This window comes from Phaethon lepturus, unplaced genomic scaffold (genome assembly GCF_000687285.1).
Source record: "Phaethon lepturus isolate BGI_N335 unplaced genomic scaffold, ASM68728v1 scaffold15120, whole genome shotgun sequence".
NCBI lineage: Eukaryota > Metazoa > Chordata > Aves > Phaethontiformes > Phaethontidae > Phaethon > Phaethon lepturus.
Genome location: NW_010511340.1, coordinates 269,267 through 284,379, shown reverse-complemented (window position 1 = coordinate 284,379; position 15,113 = coordinate 269,267). Strand labels below are relative to the sequence as shown.

At 36.2% G+C, this 15,113-nt stretch overlaps 1 protein-coding gene across 1 annotated transcript in view; it reads left to right on the top strand.

Moving 5' to 3' along the window:
- Positions 1-4,976, top strand: part of CCDC141 (coiled-coil domain containing 141) — a gene marked incomplete at its 5' end in the record, with an annotated part of 20,763 nt that extends 15,787 nt beyond the window's left edge. The window contains 2 exons of the mRNA XM_010283675.1: positions 1,830-2,716; positions 4,712-4,976. Coding sequence (XP_010281977.1) covers positions 1,830-2,716; positions 4,712-4,976 — 1,152 coding nt within the window. The remainder of the gene's footprint in view (positions 1-1,829; positions 2,717-4,711) is intronic.
- Positions 4,977-15,113: the final 10,137 nt, after the last annotated feature.

Sequence of the window (15,113 nt, the reverse complement as noted above, 5' to 3'; positions counted from 1 at the left end):
AGGGAAAGACTGGGTATGCATTTAGTATTATAAAAATCCTAGCAGACAAGCATGTTTTATTCATGGATACACAGTAAATGAATATGAAAGGTTCCAAATTGTCAATGAAAAATGTAGTCTTAGAAATATAGGCAATACAAAACTAGACCTACATTTTATGAGATTAATTCCTTTAGCTTAAAGAACATTTTGAAGCCTTGGGATCCTGGATGTAATTTACTATGTGAAATTTTCTGGTAAGATGGAGTGGATAGTAACAATATTTAAGTCTTTAGAAAGGTAGGATACATTGGTAATTTATTTAGAACTCTTAACATTTCCATTTTGCAAGGTAATAACATAGACCAATACTACAAGACACTAAATTGTGATGTTTTGTAGAAATTAATCTAACATCAACATTGCCTACAGTTCAATGCAGGATGTCCTGTAATCTGCTGATGAGCCAAAACAAATGTTAATTTCGTTACCTCCATTCCAAGTCAATGGGAGTTTCACCATTGACATGGAGCCCAGATTTCACTCAAAATTCATATTGAAAGACACCTTGGGGGTCAGAGTTCATCAGGGGATGCTTGTGGAAAACACATTCAATACCCAAACTTCATCTTACAAACCAATTGAATTATTTAATAAAATGTGCACAGTAAAATCCCATCTTTTTCCAGTCATTCATTCATGGATCTGGCATGAATCACATGGCTTTGAAATAATAAATGTATTAACTGGGAAAAACATCTATATTAAAACTACCATATCTACAGAACCAGGGCACAAGTGAGGTTCTATTACTTCTTTTTATTTTGTTAATTTTGTGCACTGATGATTAGGTTATATTTAGAGCAATAAAGCGAAAAAAAAGCTGAAACGTGTGCCTTTGCACTTTTTTGCTGGATACTGCCAAAGAAACCTGGTTTGGAAACCCAAGTGATTTGAGTGAACAGTTTATAGGGGATAGAAGCATTGCTCAGCAGATACATATTTTTGTATAGAACTCAACAATGAGAGAATAGCATAAGAAAACATTATGAGTATCTTTGCTGAGAGCCCTGGCACAAATGAATGTGTGATTACACATTTATATAAAAATCAAGAGGCAGAGAAGTAATTAATACATAAGATAATGTTTTTGATGCTTTGTGATTAAAATTAATGCACTTACGCCACATCCAGTTCTTTTTGAAACATAATGAGAGACTTTTCTTTTTTTAATTCTGGATCCAAGATAATAGAAAAATAATTCTAACATTGTTTTCTATTAATGTTTAGATGAGATCTTGAAACAGATGGCAAAAAATGCGGGAAATATAAAATGCTTAGAAAATATCTTAAAGATGTTGGTTTAATTCTATTGATCTTGAACATGACCAGTGCCTTCTCAAAGTCCAGTAGCTTGGTTGTTAATATCTTTTTATTGCTATGTAACTGTTTCCCATTTAGATGTAATTAGGCCACCTCCTCCTCCACCTTCCCCTTCCAAATGCTTTTATAAACAGCACCTACAGGAAATCCACAGGTTGTTCTTTGTTTATAGAAAGAGGTACTTTTTCTTTTGTTGTTACTGTTATAATAAACGCTTATATATAATTATGGTAATAGCTGCTAGAGTCTATCCAAACAAGTTTGAAATTCCAGTTAACTGCTGCAAAATTTTCTGAGGAATTATCTTTTTCCACATATTTCCTCCTGTTTCTTAGAATATATTAAGCTTAATTAAAAGGTACGTTTCAAGTATTGTTGCTAGCTTCTGCATTAAAAGAATGATAACTCATTCTCTCTCTCTGTTTTTCTTCTTCCTTCCCTTCTCTTCTTTCCTCTCCTAATTTAAGGAGAGGAATAAATTGGATGATATTCCAATTATCTGTCCAGCTGGTGAGGATCTTGTTTCACAGGATACAGAGCTGTTGTCTTCAGCCAAAGAGGATAGTTTACAGACTGAATTCCTGGCAGAAGAAATACTCTCTGGAGATGAATATGAGTGTATATCACCTGATGATATCTCTTTGCCACCGCTTTCTGAGACACCAGAATCGAACCTCTTGCGTTCTGAAACAGAGCTAGAAGAGCAGTGCTGTTGTAGTTCTCATAGCTTGCATGTCAATTCCTATAGCTTGCAAATGCAGGAAACCACTAGTATTAAAAAAGTGATGGAAGCATCTGATCTCTTAACCAATTCTGCTTATGCTGATGCTACAAATAATAGAATGGAAAGCCCATCAGATCAGTTTGAGAAGTTTTGTATCTCTTCAACAGATTCTGGTCCAAAAGTCAGAGCAGTATCTCCTTTGACTTGTAGCTTACAAGGAATATCAGAAGCTAACACTGCTTCCTGCACTATAAATGCCAAACCAGTGTGTAGCATGATGAGTGAATTGTGCAAAACACATTTGCAACACCTTGAACTTCACAAAAGCATGACAGAAACGCAAGAACAATTGCATGACTTGAATAACTGTACTAAAACCCAGAACAGGCTGCATGCTTTGCCTGATGCATTCTCAGGTTTCGTGTTTCAATCAGACACCACCAGAAGCTGTCAGAGGCAGTTGGTCACCCGAGAAGAGATTAAAAGTTCATCAGAAAAGAACAGCATGGCCAGCCTAACTGGACAGGCGCCTAACTTCTCCCAGCTTCTGTCTAACAAAACTGTCATGGAAGGTTCTCCGGTAACTTTGGAAGTAGAAGTAACGGGATTCCCAGAGCCTACACTGACCTGGTGGGTAGCTTATAATGAGAAGCAGTAAATATACCTAGTAGCAAGACATTCTTGAACCACTTATAACCACATTAATTAATCTATAGGCTAGAATAAATGGCTTGTATCCTTTCTACTCCACACTTCTGCATGATTCCCACCTTCAAAACTGCTTTTGACTATTAACCTACTTGAAATAATCTCTCTGTACTTAATTTTATGAATAATGAGAGCATCAAATTACTGCAAGCATACACAATATTTTTTAAGCAAATATATCATATGGTTTTCATATTCTGGAATATGACAAATTCCACTTGTTCAATAATTTCTTAAAACAAATGCATGCTCCAGATTTACTGTAAGTAGTCATCTGCATTTTATCAAGATCTTGGCACTATATATGGACAGACACATACACGTGTGGGCACGCTAAAATATTTATATAGCCACTACATATACATAGAGAAACACATTTATATGTATGTTGAGAGTCAGTTGTCAAAAACTGGAGAGAGGTTACAGGTTAAAAAAAAACCCCTAAATGTCTACACTAAGAGAACCAGTTTTATATATTTGTGTGCACCCTTTCTCTGTCTTTGCATTGCTGTATGTCTATTTAGACTGCATTTATGAAAAATAGAGATGATGTACTGTAAATATCTTTTAAGATGACTTTTTAGAAATTCCCTGCCAAAGGGAATAGGGACTGAAAGAGGGGCAGGATTCAAGATTTTGGTAGTAGTCCCCTATGTGTTGGAATATTTTCCTAAAATTTTACCTCATTTGTCATTTCTCCACTTATTCCATTAGACTTTCACAATGGAGGCCTTTCTTTTACTGTATTAAAATTAGATATGCCTCTTATTGGAAACATTTTGATATTAAGGTTATTATTACACATGTAAAGAATTAGACAAACTATAAGCTTTTAATAAGCTGAATTTTCTGCTGCAGCACTGAGAAAAATAGTGGACACTGCAAACTTGGTGCTACACTGTGTTGGTATCAATAAAGTTATTTTGTTTTAAGTCCTGTATTCTACAGTTTGAGGAGTATTGTTGGTGAAATGAGATACCTTCAGTTTTGTTTTATCGTAAGAAAGCATTAATTTAGCTCAAAAATACATACACTGTTGATAATACGGTCTTTTTAAAAAGCAACACTCAACCGAAAGCATTTTGCAAATTAGAAATTTATGAAAACAGAAAAAAAGTGGGTTTTTGTAATTAAAAATTAACCACTACCATGTTTTTTGTACTGATGTAGATAATTTATTGGATGTACCTGTGGAAAAGCATTTCTGTGTTCATGTTAGTTTAAATGTAGTTTATGCTGAAACATCAGGAGGCAAGAAGAGCCTTGCAAGAACAATCATCATGAGGCAAGAAAATTATCAAAAGAGAGAATTTTCTCTCACTTCCTATATGTAAATCAGGAGTCAATACCAATGCATGGTGACAGATCCTCAAGTGTTAGAGTACAACAACAGTTCTCTGAAATAACTCCTCTTACATTGTTCAGTCCTATCTGATGATGTGAATTAAGTAAATGTTAAGTGGGCTGGGGTGGAGGAGCAGGCCTTTGGCTGTTCTTTATGCTGAAGACACAAGTTCTGAAAGTTTGTATGTTGCTTATGCATCTGAAGAACCTATTTATGAGTTGAATGTGGATTGACTCAACACTTTACTAGCAAAAGTGTTTCAGCACAAAACTGAGGGCCCCAGGCCTTCATGCTACTCCCTCTAATACTGCAGTGAAATAACTGTGACTTGTCCATTGAAAATAATTTTCAGAACCACATTTTCTAGTATTAGGAATGTATTATCCTTCAGTTTGAATTGTTTAAATATTCATCCATATTTACATATAACTTTAAAACTGAGGAGTGAGAGTACAGCAGTGAGCTCTATCTCTTGCTGTCAATGTAGTGTTATAGAGATTGTGTGAATTTGTGAAGTTCTGCTTGGCGTACAGTGATATAAATCTGACTTGAAAACTGACTCTCTGCTTCAGGTACAAGAAAGGCCAGAAACTGACTGCAGATGAGCACTTAAAGCTTTTACAAAAGGAGACAAAGCATACTTTGTTCATTCAGAAGGTGTGTGATAAAGATGCTGGCCTCTATGTTGTTCGGGCTAAAAATTTGAACGGCACTATCTCATCAAGTGCCATTGTCCACGTGAAAGGTAACAGGCCACCTATTACAGGAATAGACTGGATAATGCTGTGTGTCGTCTATATTAGCATATCACTAATGTACTGGCTATTCACAAAATAAGTACAATATTGACTTCACTGGATTTAATTCTCACATGCTAAGACAACATTAAATTTATTTTCTTACACTGCAGCTTTCACAGTCTGTACCAAACCACTTTTATGTCATGCTTGATATATTGCTTGTTTCTATAGCACCAGTATTAAGTGGTTATTTTCCTTTCTCATAATGATACTGAGATTTTCAAAAAGTTACAAAGATTTTCTACAATCTGAGGCAGAGTTTTGCTTTCTAAAAATGTTGACATTACAAAGTGTTGGAAACAGTTTTAATGCTTTTAGGAATTAAATGTCAAGATACATCCAGGTAGAGTGCTCAGCTCAACATATGTTTTATGACATACCTTTTTTTGCGAAGGGGTGTGGAGGGTGTTGAAATGTTTTTTTTAAACATCAAATGTACTATTTCCAACCACATTTTTCTTACACACTTTAAAAAATACATATATTTGTAGGATAAAGCTTCTTAGTAAAGAAATCATGCCATTCATGATTGCACTGGCATAGACCAGATTTAAATCTGTCTCAGCCCAGCAGATAGTCTCCACAAATGAAAGCTGCAGTAGTTCCAACAGAGTTGTGATTGGCTGCACTGCAAAGATTTGACCCAGAGTCATCCGGATTTGTGTAAGTGGCACCTAGCATACAGTAGACCAAAAACCCCAAATGCTTACAAAATGACATGTTCCAACATACCAGTCTGCTTAGGTGGATGCTTGTGTTACTTCCTCTGTCCTCTTATAACATTAAAGATATAACTGTTTCTAATAATCCACCTATAACTTCAAAGCAGTAAATCCAAACCAGAACTTTATTGACCTACATATTGCATTTCATTCTTGACAAGGACAACCACGAATAATATTTTTTATTAAGGTAGTAATTTGTTTGTAAGAAGTAAATTAGTAAAATATTTTATAACAGTGACATAACTGTGCCAGTGGAAGATTTCATTTATAAATCCTCAAATGTGACTTAATTCTTTAGCTCCAGTACTTGCTGTATTTGTACAGTAGAAACAATTGACAAAGAGCTACATGATTTTTCCTGCATCTGTGATTTGCAGCTTTCATATTACAACTGCATTGACCTAGAAAAAATACATAGAGAGAGAATACTTACTTTTGCATAAATTGCTGAAATTAATAAGCCTTTTACTGTGTAGCATGCTATGAGCAGAATATATATTGCAAATTGCCAGGGGTCAGTGAGATTAAAGACTGACATTTAGATATTTTGGCCCAGTGACTGCAACTTTATTAAAATTCCTGTAACTTTGAAACAGGAGAAGTCTCAAGGGAATATAACCTCACAGCAATACGATAGGGAGCAGGAGGAGGAGGTGGTGTCCAGACAGGGGAACAAAGTAAATTCGAACTAAAATTGGTATTACCCTTAATGAACAACTTTCTAAGTTTATACCTATACCTAAGAATTCTCTTAGGTATAAAAATCACCTTTTTTCCTAAAGTGTACTTTCCATGTTACAGTAAAGCTAATTTCAATGATTAGTATGATTTTGAATGTTTCAGTTTTCATAAAAGTAAAATTCAGTTTAGTGTTTTTGTGTCTATGTGACTTCATGTATGTTTGTTATAAACATACAGCAAAGAACCTATGTGAGCAAGCTGACTTACAGAAGAGGCACATTAAGCAACATTAAATGGCTGTCCTACATGCTGTAAGGCTTGGCCTGCTGCAGAGCTGCCAGTGCTTGATAACTTTATCCTGTTCATAACACTCATTATCTATTTGAAAACTGGTCTTCTAGGTGATGGCTGAGCTTCAGTCCTCTTTCTTTACTGAGAGTTGCCATCATTCAAAAATTAAAAGTAATCATGGATGTTCTTTTGACTTATTTTCTGCATTTGTAAGTAACTTTATATAATACTTGGGCCACTTATTCAGGCATTTTTGCCTTCAGTATTGAGGCTAAGTATATGCACACAAAAAAAACAGGAGTGAAAGTGGAGATGTTCTCTCTCCTTTTCTGCCTTGCCTCCGCCAGAATTAGGTGTTTAAATTAAGCGTTAACTGTCATAAGGCTTGTGACAGAAAGAGTCATTGTAGCTCTGTAGATGCTGGGCTCAAAGCTGCATTGCTGTTTTAACTTGTGCATCCTTCATCTTGAAAACTACAGAAAGTTCAGTGCTAGAATTAATATTTTTCTGTCTTTTTTTGTATAGCCAGTGTGTGAGTTCAGATATGCATTTGACATTTTTTGTTGGAGGAGAGCCATTTGTTGAGCAAAACAGTGTGAGGTGAGTCTATCCTTCAGAAAGCAAGGCTAGAGTTAGGATTCCAGCCCGGCTTGGAAAAATTTTCACAAAATCACTTGTAGTTCTATCAAAACAGGAAAAAAGGTTGTGAACTTTTCATCATGTCATAAAGCAGGAATTGGAGGTGGCTTGGATCTAGACTTGTAGTTGTAGTTGGATCTGATTGCTTGCTGGCACTCTACAGAAAGACAGCTCACTATTTATGATAATCGGCTCTATGAGTTAAAAAGGCAACAAACAGACATAGATCTACTGGACAAGTGTACACGGATGAATGGATCAAATTCTTTCCCTTCCTTCGTAACACTTCCTGATGTACATCCAGGCTCCTAGGGTATTACAAGGGAGCAGGCATGCAGACCTCCTCCCTCATAAATATTTGCATTAAATCTGTTTCTGTTAACTTCATTTAAGAGGCTTTAGAACAAGTGGGAGAGATCTCAGTTACTTGCTTTACCTGAGATTTGACAGCCAGTATACAAGGCCAGTTTACAAAATTGTGTGAAGAGATGAAACTTTGAATCCAAGTCGGATTTATTCCGTCTTTTTATTAATATGATTTAGAAGCTAGCCGGTGGTGTAGCCTTTCATTGGAGTTTGGCTTACACTCAGAGTTTCAAGCATAACAAGGAGGACGGTCATCTTTCCTCTAAGAGGGGAGGAGGTAAAGAGAAGCCTCAGAGCGAGAGTAAATTTTATTCCAACATTTACAAATCTGTGCTGTGTATGCCTGTGAACAAGCATATTCTGCCTTTAGTAAAATTCTGAGTGTGTATCATGCTGCTTATGTCTGAGTATACTTATGTTTTGCTCCCTTAGCAGAAAAACATTTAAAATTAATACAATGCTGATTTTTTTTTTCCTTCTGAATTATAGTTTAAATAGTTCATGAAATTACTCTTGTTGCTAAAGGCGTGTTTTTTTCTTACCTATTTTTCTCTTTTTTATCATATTTTGAAAGTACTGTTGGTAGTTCATGTACTGAACAAGATATAAAAGTACTTTACCTTAATGGACTTTTTCAAGGCATTGGTATTTCATACTTGATTTGGGATTATGTGCTCCAGGAAAGGCTTTCCAGGTGAGGAAGCTGTATTGACATGATGCCCCTATAACTGTTCACTGCTATGATGTGGTGTTGAAACACCACACATGCTCTATTTTATTGTCTGGAGAAGGACATTTTTAAGCTGCTTCTGTCTAGAAAGTCATTGTAGTCACTCTGCCTACAAAACTACAAAAGCAGAATGGCAGTGAAATGCCACACTTGGTGAGATTGACACTCATTTTCCATCTTCAACCATAAATGCCTGTTGCCACTGACAAGTTAGGTAGCCCAGATTTCAACAGAGCGTCAGAAAAAAGATGTCAAGGGTGATCTTGTCTCCAACTATGCCAAGACAAAATGAAATTATTCCACTGGGGAAGGGTAAGTTAATGTAGAGTTCTTTGTACATCCTGATTAAAATTAAATGAGTCTAAAGCTTATATGGAAGATCCCAATAGATTACCTGTCACCCAGGGAAGCCGGCTGCCTTTCTAAGGAAAGTGAGCCTGAGTTTTGCTGTTTGATTCAAAAGCAGCTGAAGTGGCTTATGACCTCCTCCTATGCCAGTGCATCTACTTTCACTTTTACTCAGACATGTTATCTGTGAAAAATAAGCTTCCTACTACTGGATTAAATCCTGGAGTTGAGTTCCTATTTAAATGTTAAATAATATTTTTCATGTTTGACTTGTGAGAAGAAAGTGAGATGCAAATGAATCCAACTTTTAAAATATAAGTACACTATTATTTTCAAGAGCACACGTAAGTATGTAATTCATGCTATTGCTATATAACAGACACTGTGAAATAATAAAGGTCAAAACAAACACCTTGTCACTTCTGAGAATGTTGTAACTTTTGCATAGTCAGATATTATAATTATTAAATGCAAAAAGGTATAAATATAAGGCCAGAAATTGCCCCAGCACATCTGTAGATCTTAATAAATCATTTTAGAAGTACGTAATCCCTTTGTCATTAAACTTTTAATCTGAAAATTTGAATGTTTCTGTGAATTTTAGATTAATAAAACTTGGTTTTGTGAGTATGGTATCGCATTTACTTTAAATAAGGAATAGTTTTAAATGCAAAGTTTTTATGGGCATGTGGATACCAGCCACACTTTTAATTGCTGCAAGAAACAAGATTTAAAAAATTGAGACATTAGAGATACCAGATACACAGCAGGATACTGAAAGTCTCCTGGTTTTAATGCTTTGCTTTGTAAACAAAAGTGTAATCAATGCTGATTGCTGCTGTGTTGGCAATGTGGGTTTAAATACTTTTTATTTAAGGACTCTAATGAATGCCCAGAAGATTTTGCTGGAAAATTTCTGCTGTTTTCTGTTCAGATAATCTTCAAAACAAGAGTGACAGTGATGTAGTCTCATGATAGACTAATATTTTTCTGAAAGAAAACCACACTCATTCTGTTTCAGCAGTAATTTAAACGTAATTCTCCCTCCCCGCCCTCCTTTTTTTCAATAGTCCGTGTTGTACATGCTCCACTTCTTCCTTGTTTTAACCATACCATAGAAGCAGGGAAGACATCTAGGTGTTTTGTATTGTTCTGGTTCTGCTACTTTTTGGTTTACAGTGCTGAGTTTCCCTCATCACAGTCACGGTTTTGAACCTATAGTTACTTCAAGACCCCAAATTGTTTACATCTTTCCAATTGCTCTCTTAAAGAGCAGATCTAAATCTCAATCTCTCTAGCCTTACAACAAAAATAATATGTTTAGGCATATTATTAACCTAACCTCCCTTCCTCCTTCCCTATATGCAGACACCTATTAAGAAAGTAAGTGGTGAATGAGATTGCCTGACTACAAGATGTGGAGTTGTGTGAAGGGGTATTTAAACAAAGTGCGTAAGTTTGGAGGGGAAAGGGATTAATTATTTTCATTTTTCAAAAGAAGCAGCCTGTTTGAGGGCCCAGGTGTGAGTCAGTAGGCAAAGGGAGAATGAGGCATTCCCCTGGTTTGCTTTGGATCAGATGTGGCTGGAGCTGCAATGGAGAAGGTGGCTTCCTCTCAAATGGCTGGTAAGGTGTGCCTATTTCTGGACCTTTCTTTGGAGACTTTCCTAGGGTAAGCTAGTAATTTTTCTGTGTGTGTATCTTTTGTGGCTCAGAGGAGCTGTGTCTTAAACTAAATTAAAGCTCTGACAGTCTACTGCTCAGACTTCCTTTAATGAGGCTATATCATGGTATTCAAGGAGATTGGAGCTCTGGATTATGGATATTTCAGATCAGTTGGGTCATGAGACCCACTTGGTATTCCTTAATAAAATTCCTTCTGATTGTGTTAGGAGCTTGACTAAGACAAAAGCTCTAAACAATAAATGCAGTTTAATTTAGAGCAATGCTGAGCGAATCAAAGTGAGTGAATCAAACAGAAGTGAAGTAATAAAAAATGGCTGCTGAAAACAATTTGGCTTGACCTGGTACTACCTGTGTGTGAGAGAGACTTGGGGCAGGAGTGAAAGCTGTGTGATAAAGCCGATGCAGATGGTGTCTCCACCTGCAGTTTTTACATTGCTCCAGGCTGCTGAGTTTTCCTTGCTGATTCCCCAATTTACAGCAGAACTCTACTGATTCCTGCAAATAACTTATGAAATACTTAGTATCTGACAAACTTCTTCTATGAAGCCATCAGAATAGGATTTCAGTACCACTGACTACCTGAAATGTTTTCCTTCCACAATCCAGGAGATTGGATTCTATTCTAACCTTCTAACCTTTGTGGTTCATGGAATGTCCAGCCAAGAAGTAATTTTTAATTGACAAGTTGTCTTAGCTTATTCTGATATTTCATTATGATATAATGGGAAAACCATTGGTGAAATAGAAACATCCATTCTATTTTGAAGGTTTTTGACAAAGGATGAAATCTTTTACAGCAGATTTTGTTTCCCTGCTGATTTCTAGCCTCTGCCTTAGAGCTGTAGTAACTGTCACTTCATCGTTTTCTTTGCATATACTTTTCCCTTTGCTCTCTAGAAACTGGTCATTTTAGTTCTTATGTTCTGCTGACTTACAGATTAAAAAACAAGATGGATTCTGATCATTATCACCATTTGACTCAGATTTTTTTTTTTTTTAATTCTTTTTTTTTTAAATGGTAAAAACCATCCTGGTATGAGATAAGCCTAACTTCACAAGATAATACAAACCACACAAGTAATGGAAACCAGCCAAAAATACCATAAGGAGTGGTTGATGCCCACTTAATGTTTTCCACTGGAATACAAGCTAATCATGCACTGTTTGTGACTTACTGCCAGCTGACTGTAAAGAGGAGGCAGGGGTGTAAGCTTAGTTCTCTTGCTTGAAGTGAAGCTGCAGATCCCAGATTTCTGTACTTCAGGTGCTTGCAATGCAATGGTGGTGGCAGCTTGCGCATGCTAACTTTCAACAACTAAGAACTGAGTTGATTGAGCTTCTGGGGCTGGCTAACACAGACCTTAGGTTAACAAGAGTATGAGAGAGTAAAACTCATATTCTTCGGGCTCTATATTGTAGCCTCGGTCCTACAGTACATGGGAAGAATGTAAAAGCAGCTAAGCTTGAAAACTTGTTGCAAGTAAGAGCTCACCTAAGCACTGTATTTTTTAATACAGTGGATAAAAATGTCTGCCTCACCATGCTGACAGTCCCACATTTGGCAAAAATATACTTGGGCTCAATATATTTGAGTTTAGAAGTTCCTGGGCACCTTTGTGACATATACCGATTCTTGTTTCACAGTAGCATAAAGAAAAAATCTTCATCCTAAAACAGTGGAGTAATGCTGGCATAGTTGAAAGCAGTTTCAAGCTCTGTTACTTATCCTACATGTCAATGACTTTCTGAGAAGGCTGGTAACTTTTGTTAAAGAGTATGGACACATGGTACAATTTATAGTAAAGAGGAACAAGATGATATTTTTCATGTGATACGAATGCAAAATGTTCATTTTTGTTTTAGTATTTGTCTTTGTGTGTGCTTCTGTGTGTAACATCTGCTGCTTTGGATTCCCTGCATCAGGAATGCTTAGTCTGAGTTCTGAGGTTGTCATCTTTTTTACTGTGGCCCTGGAGGTGGAATGTAAGTAGAACCTCAGGTAGTAGTACAGTGATCCAGTAAATGCAGCTTTACAGCTCATTAAGTTGCATGTCACGTGAAGCAGTGCTTTCATTCAGCACAAACTGGTGCTTCTGACTGAAATTTCTTCAAACAATTTTGATGGTTTAATTTGTATTAGCCAGGCTCTGTACTGGCTCAGGTATCATCTGTCTTCCCACAGCTGACATGAAGCCAGCACAAACTCAATCTCATGTGCTCTGGTTATTGCAATAGAAGTACAATTATTTGCTCGTCCTTGTTCTGTATCAGATTTGTATTAGATGATCTGGTAGTACATGGTTTCAGTATTAATGGCCAAAACAATGATCTTGATCAAAATGGTACAGAGGCCGCATTCTGGCCTTCATCATTGTTGCAAGTATAGATCAATCTTTTTTTATTTTTTTCAATAACTTTTTTTTTAATAGAAGAATAGGGGGAAAAAGTGAAGAAAGAGCACGATGTACAACAATGCACTAAATGCCAAAGTTTGCTTTCTTGACTTTGTCCCTTTAAAATTTTGTGGAATATTTACTCTTCCACCTTCACTGAAACAAATAATCCACGTAGACTTGCCTAGTACCTACACAAAGAACATGATTCTTTAGCATTACCATGGAACTAATATCACTATCCTGATGCATTAAATTCTTGGGTACTTAATATTGATGTGTTTCAACAAATTTTGTATTGTATAGATGAATGATGTCTGCCTACTAACTGTCTTGGAAACAAATTATCCTGAGTTCCAGACATCCATAAAGGCTCTCTTTGTCATGTACTGTGGTGAACTGTATAATAATGAGAAGGGATTTTTTTTCTTCAGTTGCTTTAGTTGTGCCTTTTAAATTACATTGAATAATTTTTTTTCAGTACAAGGAAAACAGCCAAGCTTCATACAAAAATTTGGACACACAACTCTACAAGAAGGAGAAGATTTAATCCTGCACTGCACTATACATGGACAGCCCAAACCACGTGTCTGCTGGACAAAGGATGATACCCAAGTGGTATCTGGAGATATCAGTGTATGTTCTAATGGTATTGAAATATTTCTTGAGGGAAAGATACTTTGTTTTATGCTACTAATAATCTCCTATGTGCATTCTGTTGTTTTACAGATTGAGAAATTAGGAGATACCTATTACCTTTTAAAGAGGAATGTAGTCCTTGCTGATACTGGGAAATACATCTGTGTTGCCAGCAATGAAATTGGAAAGGCATGCTGTTCTGCTTTCGTAACAGTGATAGGTGATTCATCCTGCCAGCTGCATGCTTTTGGGCACATTGTGGCCATATTAAATGAGCACCCTGTTTCCACTTACTAATGTACATGTTTTTGTTTCAGAGAAAAATAAAACCCCAGAAATTTCCACTGTAACTCAGGCTAAATCAGAATGGGAAGATGGATACTTTTCAGGAGAAGTGAATGTCACCACAACTGAGCTAGTACAAGCCCACAACACACCTTGTGAGCGAGATCACAGGCCAGTGGCTAAACGTATCCCAGTAAGGTAACTTGCAGCTTACTCTGTGCTACATCTTGTAACACTGCAATAGCTGTAAGGACCTTAATTTACAATGCACACATCAAACACTCTTCCTAATCCTATGAATTTTTGCATAATGTAAATGAAATGCACAATATGTGACTGCCTTTTACACTTAATTCTTCATCAGAACCGGCAATTCTGTTAGATGAAACATCTTGTAATACAGTAGAAAATGGAGTTTGTGCAATAAGGTATTTAGTTTACTGAAATGATTTTTTTAAAATCTAGGTATCTTAATCTAGATATTAATGTAAGACTGAACAGCTTAATGATACAAAGTATTCCAGAAGTTGAAAACTGTATTTTATGATGCTAGAACTGCCTGTCTTTTGAGTAATGTATTCAGGGATGAGAGAGCTTTTTATACCCTGTGGCTGTTACTAATCTGGTTTACTTTACTATTAGTTCACTGTTTCATTGGAAACATCAAATAAGATGAGGTAACACAGGGAAGTAGGTGGGGGTTAGGAAGAGATTGTGCACATAAAAATAAGACTTGCTGTCAGAGGTTTTTCCATAGAAAATACCTGAACAATTCTATTGATAATGTTTATTACACAACTCTGAAAATGGGAAGACTGTTTTACAGTGAAAAGCTGGTTTAATGATAATACAGTAAAACAGCTTTCTTTCTAGAAGGTATGTGGAGCAATGTGATGGAAAAGAGGCTCCAGGAATGTCATGGCTTTGAAGTAGTGATAGTTAATGTGGCCTGGGAAAGTGGTTGAGAATCTGTGGGATTGCTGTCAGGCTAGTCTTTCACGGTCTACTCAAAATTCTAAGTTTACACTGGTCACATAAAAATGCATTTGTTGCTTAAAAGTGAATTTCATTTTCTGATCTTTTTGTACATAGTGAATTCTACAGCAAAAAGCCATAGAAAAAAGAAGGAGCACTGTTCTTTTGTCTTTTAAATTCCTGAGGTTTGTCTATCTTGATGTAGAGCAAAATATAAAAGGAAAGGAAAATTATTGCATATGTTGATTCAAAAACTGTTCTCTTTTTATCGTAAGCTGCCTGCATGCTTTCCCTCATGGCCAGCTGATTAAGCATTGATCCTGTACATTTTGTTCAGGTTTTTTCTGTATTACTGTGAGATGGCAGATACTCCAAAGCAAAAAAATCAAATGCAAGATCACGTTAATTTTACTTAG